Source organism: Trachurus trachurus (genome assembly GCF_905171665.1).
Source record: "Trachurus trachurus genome assembly, chromosome: 14".
Taxonomy (NCBI): Eukaryota; Metazoa; Chordata; class Actinopteri; order Carangiformes; family Carangidae; genus Trachurus; species Trachurus trachurus.
Genome location: NC_139903.1, coordinates 6,076,960 through 6,092,622, shown reverse-complemented (window position 1 = coordinate 6,092,622; position 15,663 = coordinate 6,076,960). Strand labels below are relative to the sequence as shown.

The 15,663-nt window shown below is 42.1% G+C and overlaps 1 protein-coding gene across 1 annotated transcript; it reads right to left on the bottom strand.

Annotated features, from left to right (window-relative positions):
• Nucleotides 1–3,772: 3,772 nt before the first annotated feature.
• LOC310996640 (interferon regulatory factor 1-like) lies at nucleotides 3,773–7,822 on the bottom strand. Its single transcript, XM_083986072.1, has 9 exons — nucleotides 6,944–7,822; nucleotides 6,241–6,340; nucleotides 5,975–6,142; nucleotides 5,765–5,802; nucleotides 5,560–5,653; nucleotides 5,319–5,423; nucleotides 5,182–5,204; nucleotides 4,901–5,015; nucleotides 3,773–4,572 (listed from the first exon to the last, which is right to left on the bottom strand). Exons 1-9 carry the CDS (start codon nucleotides 7,028–7,030, stop codon nucleotides 4,475–4,477), a joined length of 828 nt encoding a protein of 275 aa, XP_083842198.1. The 5' UTR covers nucleotides 7,031–7,822; the 3' UTR covers nucleotides 3,773–4,474.
• Nucleotides 7,823–15,663: the final 7,841 nt, after the last annotated feature.

Genomic DNA, 15,663 nt, shown 5'->3' with positions numbered 1-15,663 from the left:
AACATCTTGAAGACACAAACAGCCAAACAAAGCGCCAGGAAGGTGCAGGATATATTTGATTGAAAAAACAAACAGAAAAACACTCTTCTCTTGAATAAGAGGTAAAAAGCCTTCAGGCAGCTTGTTCAAACATCACATCACGTTTTGGCCGTGCTCTGTGGCCTTCATCAGGACTTTTTAAAGGGATAGTTCAACATTTTGGCAAATTGGCCCATTGCCATAATCGCTATAGTCATAGCAGTAGGTTTGTTACCTTTAATTGTCGGTGTAAGCTATTTTTAGAACGGTGGAGCGGAGCGGCGAGCTGCTCAGGGCTATACTATGGAGGCTAAGGGAATTTCTTGGTTTTCCTCATCAAACTCATCAAATACACAACCCAACAACTCCAAAAGGTTGTCGTGGACAAGTTGTGAGCTGCACAATCACCACGCTATGAGATAATAATAGAACGTTACGAGACAGAGTTGTTTTAGAGGGAAATTCATGCAAAACCGCTGATGCGCGTTGCGTTCAGGGACAGTTTTTCAGCAAGCAGACTCTGTATTTACCCTGTATTTACCTCGAAAACGGCTCAGTTTCATAACGTTCCATTATTATCTCATAGTGTGGTGAATGTGCAGGTCACAACTTGTCCACGAAAGCGATTTGGAGTTTTGGGATTTTGTATTTGATGAGTTTGATGAGGGAAACCAAGAAATTCCTTTAGCCTCCATAGCATAGCCCTGAGCAGCTTGCCGCTTCGCTCCTCCATTCTAAAAATAGCTTATAAAGGTAACGAACCTACTGCTATGACTATAGCGATTATGGCAATGGGCCAGTTTGCCAAAATGTTGAACTATCCCTTTAAACCTTTATACCAAAAGAAGAGTGGCCTCCACTGGTCTCAACTCTGAGCTCTTATCTCTTCACAAACTCAATAAGTTGCTGCAACATTCATCAATCACACTGTCGGTAATGGTCTGTAGATATGAGGCAGACGCCACTGACAATGATCTTAATGGACCACACTGCCTAGAAAAAGCTCAGAGTGTTTAAGACAAAGAGCTTCACTCGGTTTGTTTCAGGCAGCTTCTTGGATTTCAGAGATCAGGTTTTCACTGGAGGCCTCACTGCACTGACATCATGGGATTTATTTATTTTTTGTGTTTTTGTTGACTTTATTTAGCCGAAAGACACACAACTCCCGTGAGATCTTCGCTGTCATACTGTTTGTTTGTTTGTTCACTACTGTTAAACATTTCTTCCCTCAGCCTCCTGCCGAGCTGCTGACCACATGTTCAGACGCACGTCGCTGCAGCTGCACAAACTGTGAGATCGTCTGTGATCAGGAATCGCTTCATCCAGGTGAGAGCGACGGCTTGTTGAGGCAGGTAGAGGATGATGTCATCAGTTTGAGGGGGCAACCATCGAACTATACTGCAGGTGCAGTCCAGAAACATGAACGCTGTGTTGGTTGACGACTAAAATATAAATATATCAATACAGTGTCATGCAAAAGTTTGGGCACCTGTGGTCAAAAATCTCTGTTAATATGAATAGTTCAGCAAGTGGAAGATGAAATTATCTCCAAAAGACATAAAGTTAAACATGAAAAAGGAGATGCAGATACCTGCTTCCAAGATGTAAGACCAATAGATGGAGAGATTCATTTGTCCTTGCAGTGACCAGGCTTTTAAATGGTTTTTTTTGGATGTGTTTGTTGTATGTTTGCTACTCGCTGTGAAACAAATTGCCCCTAGGGGATAATAAAGACTCTTGAACCTGAACCAAAGCAGCAGCCTGCAAAAGAATGGGAAACCCAGGAGACTTGAACTCTCAGATAACTTTGACATGAGATATCAGACAAGATATTTACTATTTACACACTGTGATAGTTTCCACTACTAGCTACTAATTATGCAGGGGGCCCAAACCTTTGCACGCCACTGTACTGTATAGTATCTAAATAATGTATGTATAATTGAGGAAGTGTGTGGGTGGAGGAGGAGCAGATGGGTGTCTCTGTCTTGGTCTCTGTGTCTCTCACCTTGAACATCAAGTGCCATGTTTGCCGTGTGAACAGTTTATTTTCATTGCAGAAAACTTGGTTTGGTTGCAGAGAGACAGGTGTGGTTGAGAGAAGAGTGCGATGACGTTTGGGCGTTGAGGTTACGATTCAGTCTGAAACCAGACAAACTCTGAATTAAAACCAAAAAAAAAAAAACTGATTCTGACTTTAATCTGCAGCGTGAGCAGGAAATGTGTGGTTTTCCCTAAAAAAAAAACTGCACTTCACCCATCTGAAGTCATGTGATATACAGTAAACTGCATCTGCACACAACTCTAAATCCAGTATTTTACATTGTTTTAGTTTGTTTTGAACATCATGAGGAGCCGTCACCACTTCAGTTATCGTCACATTTTCATCTTTCAAAGCAGATTAACACGTCTGCTAATGCGATTTACAGTCAACAAAAAAATCCGATCTGACAAACAAGAACCAGAACCAGTGGATTCTCCCTGTGCAGCGGCCTATGATGATGATGATGCAAAATGGCAGTTCCTCAAAATATGTAGATAACTTTATCAAATCCATCAAGATTGAGCCCTAAATCCTCACACGCTCTGCTCCTCTGAGGTATTTATCCTTATCTGCTGCTGACCGTGAGTAACATCATTGTATCCAAGATACACTGTGAGTAACATCAGTGTATCCAGGACAACGCCTGATTACTATTGCTTACACTATCAGGCAAAAAAGGTCAATAAATATAATTTAAAAAAGAAAGATGCCGATCCAGGTTCTGGAGCTTCAGCATGTGTTCTCCTCCAAGATCAGGATGAGCAAACATGGTCATCTCACTCTGTGGCTTTTGATGCCGGGGTGATTGTTGGTGCCAGTCGGGCTCATTTGAGTCTGAGACTGTGGATCTCCAGGGAAATCTCCAGCTCTGCAGAAATGGAAACGCCTCACCGGTGACACATCTTAGATGAGGACGGCCAAACTGGTTGGAGCAGAGAGTACTGTAACTCAGAAAAAGAGTTTAAAAGGGTCAGAGCCACAAATCCAATGACCCCACTTGTCTGGGGTCAGCAGTGCAGGCTGATGTCGCTGATGTCATGAGCGGGGAATGTTTCTCTTGGTGCACTTTGGTTTTCTTCAGTCTCAGGCAGCTTCTTTTTTTTATGGCCTCAGTTTATTGCCTTCTAGAGGCGACGTCCAGCAGGATAGTGACGATCCAGGTCGCTCAGAATAAAAACAGTTTCAATGGACGACATGACAATGATCACGTTCACCTCCCGGATCTGGATCCAGCAGCCGGACCAGACCGCCCGTCCTCCTGGAGATCAGCTGCACCGTCCATCTGCAGAAATAACGTGATGTGATGCAATCGTGTCACAAGAGAGTGAGGCTGTCGTGAGAGCAGAGAGAAACTCGACCTGTTAAAGTTTGTTGTTCCTCATAATAATTTTTAAAAAAGCTCAGAGTGTTTGTTGTGTAATGACACTACTTCCTAAAACCCGGGGATTACAGGGGAATCCCAGATATGTACTGCAACAAAAGTTTCCTTACAGAATAATTTAAAGTCTCTGTCACTGGGAAATGACCTTGTTTGTAGAAAAAATGTTTTGTGTGCTTTGTAATGTGTCACAATGGGTTTGTTTGAAAACTGGGAAAAAGTTACAATCTAGTTTAAAGGGGAAAGTTTAAGTTTGCGAGGTCAGGACTTTCTCTAATACTTTATCTCTCCGTCTTTTTGTGTTGATAATAAAAGAAACAATCACATTTTAACAGTTGATTTTTTCTTTATTTTCTTACAAAAACACAAAGACAAACAACTATTTACAATTTTTACAGTGGCAAAAAGAGTATGAAGTAGCTACAGCTTTTACCAGAAGTTGAGCTTTAAGGAAGAAAATAAGACATAATGCATTATAAAATCCCTTTAACTAATGTTCATGTGTCTCAGTAACGGAAAAAAAAAAAAAAAACAGACAAACAATGTGATAATTATTGGTTTTTTTGACACTGTACATCATAAACTACTTAAGAATATCAAACACAATGTCCAAGGCTGTGAATCCTGAAACGAATGAGGTTAATATTGAGTAGCTTTGCAGGTATTTGTAGGTGAGTATGATGGTGTAAATAATAAAATACTTTTGCCTGAGAAAACAAAAAAACAAAAACAAATTCTGAGCTCAACATCATAAAACTACAACTGAGCACCACGATGCCTTGAATCAGCCAAAAACACACAATGAACAGTGCGTCCTCTATCAGCAGTGCACTTCAAAACTTCTCTTCGAAACTTCACATGGAGAGGGGAAAGGTGCCAGGGGTCCGACACAGGAGGAGGAGGAGGAGGAGGATGTAGCTTAAAGTGTGGATGTCGCCATGAGATGGAGTGGGAGGGAGGATGTTGGAGGGACAGGAGCAACTTTTAAAGTCCAAAAAATTCTACAAAGCGATGTCCTGTCCCGTCCCGACACCTTATGACGCGAATGGATGCATGAAGCTGTCCCACGGTTTGTAGGCGGGTGAAGCTGCGCTCAGATTGATGTAGCTCGGCAAGTCGTCTAAGTCGCTCACTGTAAAAAACAAACAGAGGAAACTCGAGGTCAGGATGTTGAAAGGAGAAAAACAAGTGTGTAAAACATGTGGTGCAACCTGAAGGACTGAGCTTTGATCAAAAAGCATGTTTAGCATCTTTCTAATCACCTGTCAGTTCATTTCCTTCATGCATAGGAGCATTTAATATCAAATGAAATCAAGTGTTTTCTTTTCCTTATTTCTCACTCATTCAAACAGCAGATGGACGCACAAAACTCTACTTATGTCACAGTGTTAAGGGATAATTATCAGTCAGATTAATTTAGAGGAAGTCGTCCATCTGCTGCACCAATTAGCAACATTTACCTGAGGAATCACTCGAGCTCATACTAGGACTGGTGCCCGGGCCATTGCTCAAGTATGATCCGTTGTTTAACATGTTAATTGTGGCGTTTGCTTCTTTCTCCAGCTGCTCACAGATCTGAAAGAGCAAGACTGGACTGAGTACAGCTACTAACGGTTTTATGCAACTTCACTTTTCCCCACACCCGTAAAAAAAACAATCAAGCTTTTGTATCACTACTACAAAGACAAACAAACATGACTATGAACAATGAATGTTGTGAAGAGAAGAAGTCGATGCTTACCTCCATGATGTAGCTTTCCTCGTCTGTAAGGTCACAGTGAAGAGGGAGGGAGGGAGGGAAGAAGGGAGGAGACATTAGTCTATCGCTGTCATTTCACTTTGACACATCTACTGTATGAGCATCTGTAGTTGTCTTACCGTTGCTGTGTTCAGGTGAGACTTCAAATCGTGGGTAATAGGTGTTTTCACCACTGATCTCCACTGAGCTAGCCCAGTCAGGGACTTCAGATGCGACTGTGTAACCTGAAAGGTCGGTAAAAAAAAACAACAACAACCTTTAAGTTCACTTTGCTCCAGCCCTCTTCATGTTTTTTTTTTTTTTTTTACAGCTCAGTGTGTTTTAATGCATTCATCATATGCAGTTCATTTTCTTGCTCACCATTCAGCTGTGTGGACTCTGCCTCCTCTGATGACGAAGACATGGGGGAATTGAAGTCGCTGTAGTCTGACTCCTCCTCTATCTTGTACTTCCTCTGCACAAGAGAAGAGTTGGTGAGATTTAATGGGAAAAAAAGGTTTCATGGTAACACAAGCAAGTGTCCACCTTTAATATCACAGTATAGGACGATATAAAAAGTATTTACCTCTTCATCCTTTGGTGTCTTTGGCCTGGATCTCTTCACTGTGCAGAAGAAGAAAAAAAACTTTGGTCACTTGACATGAAACTGACTTCACGTGTGAATAGAAAGAGAGAGAAGAAAAAAAAGGAGCAGCAGCCAGTAGACGCTGCAGACCGCAGAGCTAATTCATAAAAAAACACCGCCCTGCTCACTTCCTGTCGGTTGTCGTCTCACCTTTTGATTTCTGGGTGGCAGGCAACATCTTGAAGACGCGCACAGCACCGTGTCCTTTGTTGACGCTCTTGTGCTTCACCTCCTCGATGTCAGGCAGGGAGTTCAGGGCGCAGCGGAAGTTGGCTTTCCACGTCTTAGGGTCGCTGGTCTGGCCCTCCGCGTATTTGCCTGCACAAACACGTCTGATCAGTTTCATTCATCCCAAGACGAAGATTTGTTTTTGTGTAGTTTTGTTTTTGCAGGTGTCTTCTCTTCGCTCTGCTCACCTGTGTGTTTGGCCCACTCCTTGAACAGACATGCGTCCTTGTCCATCTCCCAGCCGTGTCGAGCTGCGTGCTTCCAGGGGATGGAGAACATCGTCCTCTCCTGTTGAAGAAAAAGGAAACCTTAAGTTGGAGTGAAGACGTCCAACACGGTCAGACACGAGTCACAAGATGCTTCCTGTTCACTCTGAGCATCCAGCTCTTTGGCCACTGTTAGCAGCTCTCTCTAGATCACTGCATAGCACATCAGTGGTAGTAAACACACACACACCAAAGGAGCTTTTGTCAAGTTTTTTTGAAACCACAAAATGCCATGTGAGGTGGAGTGTCTGTCCTCCAACCACCTGTTCACCAGTTGTTGTTGTTTTTTTTTTACTTTCAAAGGCTGCCAAGTTTCCTCCAACTTTATCTGACCATTAAACTCACTAATGCAGCATTACTATGTCAAAACTAATCTCAACCGGTGTTGCAAACATGCTACTTCAACAGGAACATGCGGTGTTTGAGCTGCACTAAATATAAAAAAAAACAAAGACAGGAAAAACTCGTGCAGCTTTGCAGGGATAACTTCCCTCCCACTTGCTTCGGTGGCTTCACAGTCCTTCAATAAACACATTAGAAAATTTCCATTCTAACTATTTGTCCCATTACACCGACCGAGCCACACATTTTTAGTAAAACATCACTGTTGAATTCAGGCTCTCACCTCGTCCACCCAGGTCAGACCAGTTATTTGGCTGGAGTCGATCATCATCTCCAGCCATGGCCTCATCCTCATCCTGGACACTGGCATGTTTGCCTGGATTATACAGCAACAGAGAAAGAAAGAAAAAAAACTTTAGACAAATGAGGAAGACAGAGGCTGCGTGTGTGTGTGATATGTAGCAGTCAGTGAGAATAGCGGACTCCCACATCCGCCTCCGCACTTAGATTTACTGCTGCGTGCAGGAGCGTGAGGAGTTCACGGCCCGGGCGCGAGAGGGGGGGCGGTGAAGGTTAAAAAAAAAAAAAGTCACTCTTGTCTAAAAAAAAAAAAAAAAGAAAGAATAAATCCCAAAAAATGTTTGTAGTGTTGGCTGTGTAGTCCAAAAAGTTTATCATCTCCATGCACCATGTAGCAGCTCCGTGACATCCAGGCAGGAGGAGGAGGAGGCAGCGTGCCCCGAAAAAGTTGCTCGGTGCTCGGCCAGGAGTGCAGCCTCCTCCTCCTCCTCCTCCTCCTCCTGCATCGCTACCTCAATCAGCTCCACCACAGCTACAACTTATCACACAAACTTTACCAAAACCTTACTAAGTGACAACTTTAACTTGCATAAAATAAAATAAAAAATAAAATAAAATAAAATAAAAAGGCTACATCTCGCGACAAATTAAAAAATGTATCAACTCGAGGCATCCTCCCCCCCATGCAGGTTTAAGTGATACATTTAAAATCCTCTGTTAGATCACTTACAGGTTTGGTGTGGTTGAGTAGTCCGTAAGAAGAAAAGGTTTAGAAAATAAGCCGTTTGGAGTTAAGACTGTAGGTAAGCTGCAGAGAAGCTCCTTCTCTCATTCACCTGAAGACTCAAGACCTGTCTCTGACAGAACTGACGATTCTCAGCGCGCTATCTCGTTTTATATACAGTCAGATACGGCGGGTTTTCCCCAGCTTTGAGGGAGAGAGAGGGAGAGAGGGCGGTGCACACTGTAAGAAATGTCCTCAACCAAAACCAACTGAGTTTTTAGTCTGAGAGTTTCAAGGATGGAGTTCATGTTTATACACACATCTATTTACATTTTTACAGGTTTCTATCACCACATGCTCTGTTCTGTGTTTAATGAAATTTTGCACTTTGTAAAAAATAGATGGAGAAACTGTTTATTGCAGTAAACAACAAAAACCTCCTGTTCACTCTGAAATCAACATTTTTCAACCATAGTAAACACCTCATCATCTGGTGTGTGTGCACATCAGCAGAAGTACCCCCGCTTTTATGTAATATAATAGGAAAATAATAATTTGAACACTTTATAAGATCAAATATGCAGCCTACACAGAGTGGATGGTTATTTTTTACAGTGTTCTCCCTCAGAGCAGTAGATGGTTTCCGAGAAATCATGCTGTTGAGAGCAAGGAGGAAGTCAATAACAACATGGGTTGATTACAGTGGCCCGGTGCACGTAGACGGCTGACATTGACCTGAGTCGTTGGTTACACGCGTGGTGTGTGTGAGTGTGCGTGTGCGTGTGCGTGTGTATGCGTTTTGTATATTTATCTGCAGCGTTTGCACCTGGACTGTAAGGCTGCTGCTGCTACTGCAAATCATTTAAAATGTGCAGGTGAAATCACACACTACAGGTATTAATGCTGCTAGAGTCGCTTATAGCCTAATGGGACTTTGAAGCATCTTGGTGTTGTGTTGTTACACTTTGCATCACACACACAAAAGAAAAGAGGCTTCATCCTTTAAACTGCTGTAAAACCAATGACTGACTAACAACAGTTTTTATTCTGCAGCTGTGATGACAGAACATGTGGACATAAGAACTGTGGAGACTGAGGGAAAATATGTTTTACTATAAAATAAATGGCACATAAAACTCCTATAATCAAGTAGTATAAAGTGCACACACACTCAGACACACATAGGTACACACGCACGCACGCACACACACACAAACACGTAGTCACGCGCGTTCATCCCACACTCCGGCATGATAAACATGTGCAGAGACAAGCCCTTTAGTATAAACAGTGGAGCAGCAGAGAAATCAGCCGTTTACAAGAAATGATGTAGTAATTTCAGTCAACCGCTGGGGGCGCTGCTGCTCTGCCGCCGCCGCTGCTGCTGCTGCAGCTGCTGCTGCTGCTGCTGCTGGTGGTTGAATCTGGGCCATGTAGAGTGAAGGTCTGAGCGGTGACGGCGGCGCTGTGGGAACGGGAGCAGCGGCGCAGACACACGGCAGCAGCAGCAGCAGCAGCAGCAGCGGCTGTGGTGGTTGGAGGAGGAGGAGCGGGGTCAGTGTGACAGGATGCGGAGCGTTTTATTCACGGTTTCACCGAAAACTCACAAGATGCAACAAAGTCAAGTGATCATGCACAAAGACGTGACTGAAAACATGTAGTTATGTTATTTATTATAGTTATGAATTATGGCCATTTCTCCTTTTGCAGTGTGTGTGTGTGTGTGTGTGTGTGTGTGTGTGTGTGTGTGTGTGTGTGTGTGTGTGTGTGTGGTGGGTAGGCTGCGACTCGTCTGGGATGACAAAATCGTGCAGTGTAAGCCCGCCTTCATAGCCTATAACAACATGGGGGCAACATACTTAGTTCACTTTACTCGTGAGAGTGTGGGAAACCCCACACCGTGTTGTGGAGAGGAGAGCGCACCAGCTCATGCCCATATAGGGGCTTCCCGCGTGGCGTAATTGCGCGTTTGCCTCATTCAAAACGCGAGTGCGCGCGGCGCGAGAGAGTCTCCGGGAGGGAATGGCAGGGAGTTTTCCAGCGGAGTTTACACACCCGACCCATTCACTCACATACACATGCGCTGGGAAATCCCAGTGAAAACAGGCATCTGATGGATTTGCAGGGGGAAAATCATCCCAGATTTCTGGAGCAATAGCGGCTGGGTGAGAGGAGAGGGAGAGGGATTTATAAGAATCCACAGGCTGAGGGGAAACAGGTGTGGGAGGGGCTGCTCACTCCTTGTCCGATGTTTGATAAGATAGATGTGAGGGGTCACTTTATTAATAAGGATGAATCACACAGGAGAGGATTAAGAAGACATTTCTTCAGAAACACACCATGTCAGTCTCCGTGACTGTTCTCTGATCATTTATATTTCTAAAGCAGTTTATGATCGGACAAACAACGTAACATGTCATCCTCACATAAGGGAACAAAAACCTTAAAAAAAAAAAAAAAAAAAAAACTTCTATACAGCTGTTATACTGAAACTCACCATTTTTAATAAGCATTTATTTATTTATTCAAATCCTATGGAAAAAAACACATTGAGAGGGAAAATACATTCATAAAACACATTAAATTCAACTATTTCAAAAATAAAACAGGTGCATACAGTATGTTTGCATTGACATCAATAAACACCTAATTAGGATCATGGGAAGAATGAAAATTAAAAGTAGTGACAGTTACAGTGAACAATTAACATTCACATAATCAACTAAACTGAAGAGAAGAAACGATTGGGGGGAAAAAACAGGGTTTATTTCTTAAAAAATCAAACTGAGCTTCAGTCTCAGTTTAACATGACGCTGTTGATTTGAAGTTCATTGTGGATCTGGCATTTATAGGACGGCACTATAGCTGAGTTATCAACAGGATGAATTTCAACCATGTCATAATCGACATGTCGGTGATTTTTATTCATATATTTGTGATGCAGCAGCAGGAACCTGAACGTCACACTTCACCACCTACATTCAGGCATCGACTGATTCACACATAATTTACTTGTCACACTTCATATTCAGGTCCAACAGGGACGTTTATAGACACTCTCCCCCACCCCCCACCCCCCACCCCCACCCCCAACCCAGGCCACAAACATTAATCATTAATGAATCCAAAATATTTATGTTATTAACAGTATTTTTTCGGGCCTTTTTTATTATAGGACGGTCGGAGAGAGACAGGAAATGGGGAGTGAGAGAGAACGACATGCAGCAAAGGGCTGCCGGGGGTGGACTTGAACCTGGGGTCGCTGCAGCAAGGACTATAGCCTCTGTTCATGGGGCGCCTGTGTAAAAGTGTGTAGTGTAAAATTTGGTGCATGATGGCTTATATTCAGTAATGAGGGAGAACATAAAATGTGCAGGCCCTATTACTGTATGTTACATATATAATCAAAAGTGTGTATTTCATTTATTATATAATCTATGTTTAACTTTTACTTTTATATAATTTTTAACATTTGATTACTCTTCATTTGAGCTCCTGTTGCTCTTAATGAATAACCTCCATAGAACCTAGATCTACATTATTATTACGTAATGTAGATGCAACTGTTGAACCATGTGACCTTTAGACCTGTACCGGGAGTGTTGAAGAGAGTTGAAGAGAAACCTTCTCGGTCCCATCTTTTGCAGGCCCGTAGTGAGGGGCCACTTGGGTCATGAATTATGGACCAGGGGGAGCCAGGGGGAACCAGTCTAGTATATCAACCTTGATAGGGGCTCAGTCTGCACGGAGAAGGCCTGAGTAGAAGATATGAGTTATAATTATGCGATGATAAGGAGGCCTGAGCGAGAGAGTGGGGGTACCTGCAAAGTCAGAATCCATGTTTCAGAGGAACTCTGGGGAAAGATTAACAGTGTGATTGTGGAGGGTAGAGATGAGAGCAGGAGGAGCATGAAGAAGAGAGATATACCGGTATGTAAGCTAACGTAATAAACATGTCAAAGTCCAATGTTTGATGTCAACAGTATATAAGGCACGGTGAAGGAGAATGAAACCAGTCGTGTCCTGTAGATAGATAGATAGATAGATAGATAGATTTACTTTATTAATCCCGAAGGAAATTCAGGTGTGGTCATGCTTGCTTGGGTCATGTCTGTGTCTTTTCCTTTACTTTTCTTGGTACACGGCTCGGGTAAATTTATATTGGTGTATTAAAATACCGTTAAAGAGGCAGAAGATTGAACTTAATCTCCAGCCCAGTGCGGGTAAACCTGCTCTACCAACTGAGCTACACAATGCTCAGTTTTGCTGTACACTACACAGCCATTGGCGACATCATGTTGTCACTGATATGGACCAACGCCAGCCGTCTCTAGGGGAACCCCCTTCCAGCTGGGGGCCCCTCTTGGCAATTACCTGGGTCGTCTGCCCTTTTGCATTACATATATTGATGTGAGTTTTAATCCCTTAAATTACCTAAGAAATAAGAATGGATTAAAGGTAGCTCACATCAATATATATTGCCTAAGAAATAAATTAATTGATATTACTAACATTCTTTCACAGGGTAATATACATATTTTAGCGATTTCAGAAATTAATCTGAACTCTACATTTGATAATTCAGCAGTAAGCATTCATGGATATTGGAAGGATAGAAATGAATATGGAGGTGGGGTTGCTATCTACATTCAAGATCATCACATACTTGTAAAAAATAAGGAGGAACCTAATGTCAAATGAGATTGAAGCAATATGGCTGCAATTAGCCTACATCCCTCATTTAAAACCCCTTTCGGTTGTTGTTATAGGACTCCTAATACTTCATCATAAATTGGTTTGTTTGTTTGTTTTTGTGTGTGTGTTTTCTGTGATTGTGTACGGCAGTGGAAAGATAATTGTGTTGGGTATGGACTCCAGGAAGAATAGCAATGGCCTTGGCCAAAGCTAAAGGAGATCCAAGTAAATGAAATGAAATGAAACCCTTTGAGCCTGTTTCTAAGGTTCATCTTAAATCTCTTTTATTTCCTTCCTCACTTTAAAGGTGAAACTACTCCCCGTGACCCAGTCTGCTCCCATAAAACTGGCCTCCTCTCTCGGTATTTGACCCGGCGTGCACACCAGAAGCTGCCTTCATCACCTCTTCCTTTACTAAACAATCCCCATTGTTGCTCACTCTGACGGTTTTTTTTTTTTTTTTTTTTTTGCTGTTAAGGTTTTTTTCTTGGGAGTTTTACCTCAGTTGTTGTGAGGGTCTAAAGGCAGATGATGTTGTTATGACGCTGTGTAAAAAGAAAAACCCTAACTGGGCCTTACGGTACACATAAACCTGTAAACTGTTTCTCACACACACAGTGATGTACTGTACAGTGGTAATGGTGATTATTTAGGCCACCTGCACGGATAAGACAGTAATTTGAGGCTTTGGCATGAGGCAAGCAGCTTGAGCGTCCGACCTTCCTCTGGACCATCTGTTTTGACAGCTCACTGACACTGGATCAAGTCAAAGCCCTCGTTAGTTAGCCCGCGGTTACACTGCAACTTCATTTCAGGGTGGGGATGGGGGGTAGTGGGACAGTAGAATATCTACTTATGACACATTATTTGGACATGGATATGAACTTTAACTATGTCTTATTTTACCTATAATAAAAAAAAAAAACAAGGAGACTTACAAGAAACCTGATGGGATTTATCTGAAATGAACTGACCCATGCCACACATTGTTACTGATATAGAAAATCAAATTTGGCAAAAGATCATTGCCTCATGAAGCCTTTGATCCCTTTTTTCCTTAAGTTTCAGTTTCTCAATGAGTCTCCGGAAACAGGGTGAGGGAGGGGGGAGAAAGTGCACTGGAAAAAGAGGAGTGTACTCCTGGAGCTGAACTACTGGGAGGGGATGGAAAAGATAAAAACAACCTAGATGAGGGTGCTAAAAATAAATGAATATACAGTATATATGTATCACCACCGCAAACAGGTTCAGTGATATGATTCAGATCAGCAACATGATTGAACATGTCGACGTTCCCTGTCAGTCATCAGCCCCTCAGGCCGATCACACAACGATAAAAACAACGATGTCAGGTTTTACAGAAACCTGTAACATTCCCCCCCTATACGTTGAGCAACATCCCATTAGACAAACAACACAGTGACACAATGACACGATGACATCATTCTTTGTCGACTCGCCGGAAAACAAACAAGTCATCAGAAAGAAAGAAACACGACGTGGTGCTTAGATGAGATAAATCTATACTTCAAATGAGGCTCAGGTTATTTTATAAATCCCTTATATGAGCAAAAGAAGTGACGTTTTCAGTTCAGTTCTATTCAGTTTAGTTTTATTTAATGTCCCAAAGGACAATTTGTGTTGCAGCTCATAAAATCACAGGAAAAAAAGCAATAAAACACAAAAGACATAGAAACACACATCAGTATTACAGTAATAGCATGTGCACAGACAGTAATAATATATATATAAAAAAAAGGCACTGTATAAGATAAAGTAACACGACATGGTGCTAAAATGAGATAAATATACCTAAATTGAGGCTCAGGTTACTTAAAAATCCCTTGTATGAGCAAAAGAAGTGATGTTTTACAAAGTTTTCATCTGTGACTGATCAATTTTAACAAATTACATTATTAACACTGATAAATTAGAGAGTGGATGTAAAATGATGAATAAATAGGAGCAAAAGAAGATTCTTCAGATTGTTCTCTGTCTGCAAAGTTACCTATAGTCTAACATGTGATTGATTCATTAGAAAGTGAGTTATCTGAGTTGTTAGGGAGGATTGACAGTGAAGATGTGACCCTTCCTGTGAGGGGTCACTGGGTCAGACTGTGGTGTGTTTCTTATCTAGAGTGTCGTAAAGAAAGAAAGAAAATATCTCTGATATATGGAAAGATAAAGATAAAGAGGCCGCAGACTGTAAATATACTCTCAATAAATGGCCATTTGTTTTACAGCCTGTCACTATTATCCAATATATCATTATCATTATATCATTCTCTATCTTATATCTTGTCTTGGACTTTTTATCCTGTTTTTGTTTTTTTACAGCTGGTTTTATGACGTCACTCGCCCACACACACACACACACACACACACACACACACACACACACACACACACACACACACACACACACACACCCACACACACACTCACTCATTTACTTTAGATTTAATCTACCTTCTGATTAATCATTTATAAACTCATTTAACCTCTAATAAGCATCATAACATCATGTTTTGGTCACTCTAAGCGTTGATATTGATATCGATGCTGTCGACCAATCAGTTCACATCTTTGTCCATATCAACACTGAAGCAGCAGACAGACAGATTCACATGCAGCAGTTTTAGCCAGTATAATAATAATAAACACACGGCTGTAAACTTTGGGTCCCAGCAGAGCCAGATTCTTTTGGGCTGAGGACAGTCGGGGGTGAGGAGGGGTCACTAAAAGCTTTTTTAGCTGGCTGTTCTTTTGGGCTCCCAAGTGTGCATGGATCCCTATAGTTTAGATCTCGACCCGACTGGACGCTCAGGTTCCAGACTAAAATATATGACTCATTCAGGTCGCTCTGGGCCTCGGGCTTCTTTTAGTTTTTAGTTTTTCCTTTGGTCGGGTTCGGCCCAAGAATTACAGTAATGCTGTCTGTGTCAGGCCTGGGCATCAACACCCGTGCGTCGGTCCAGGTCGGTTGGACCCAATTTGTTACGACCCACTTTTGACTAGGGGTGTGGGAACAGTAACCGGGATGCAGGTGAGAGCTCTACAAGTATTTATTGAGAAAAACACAAGGTAAATAACTAAACAAGTAAGACAAGATAAGGGGGAGGCAGCGGGTGGCGTCAAATCTACAACTGAACAAAACAAAGGTCGCTAAAGCTCAAAATAAATACAAAACAGAGAACGCCACCCATAACTAAAAGAAAAAATACAAGAAAACGAGGGGGGAAATAATCCCCAAACAAAAGAAGCAACAAACTAAACCTAATGCC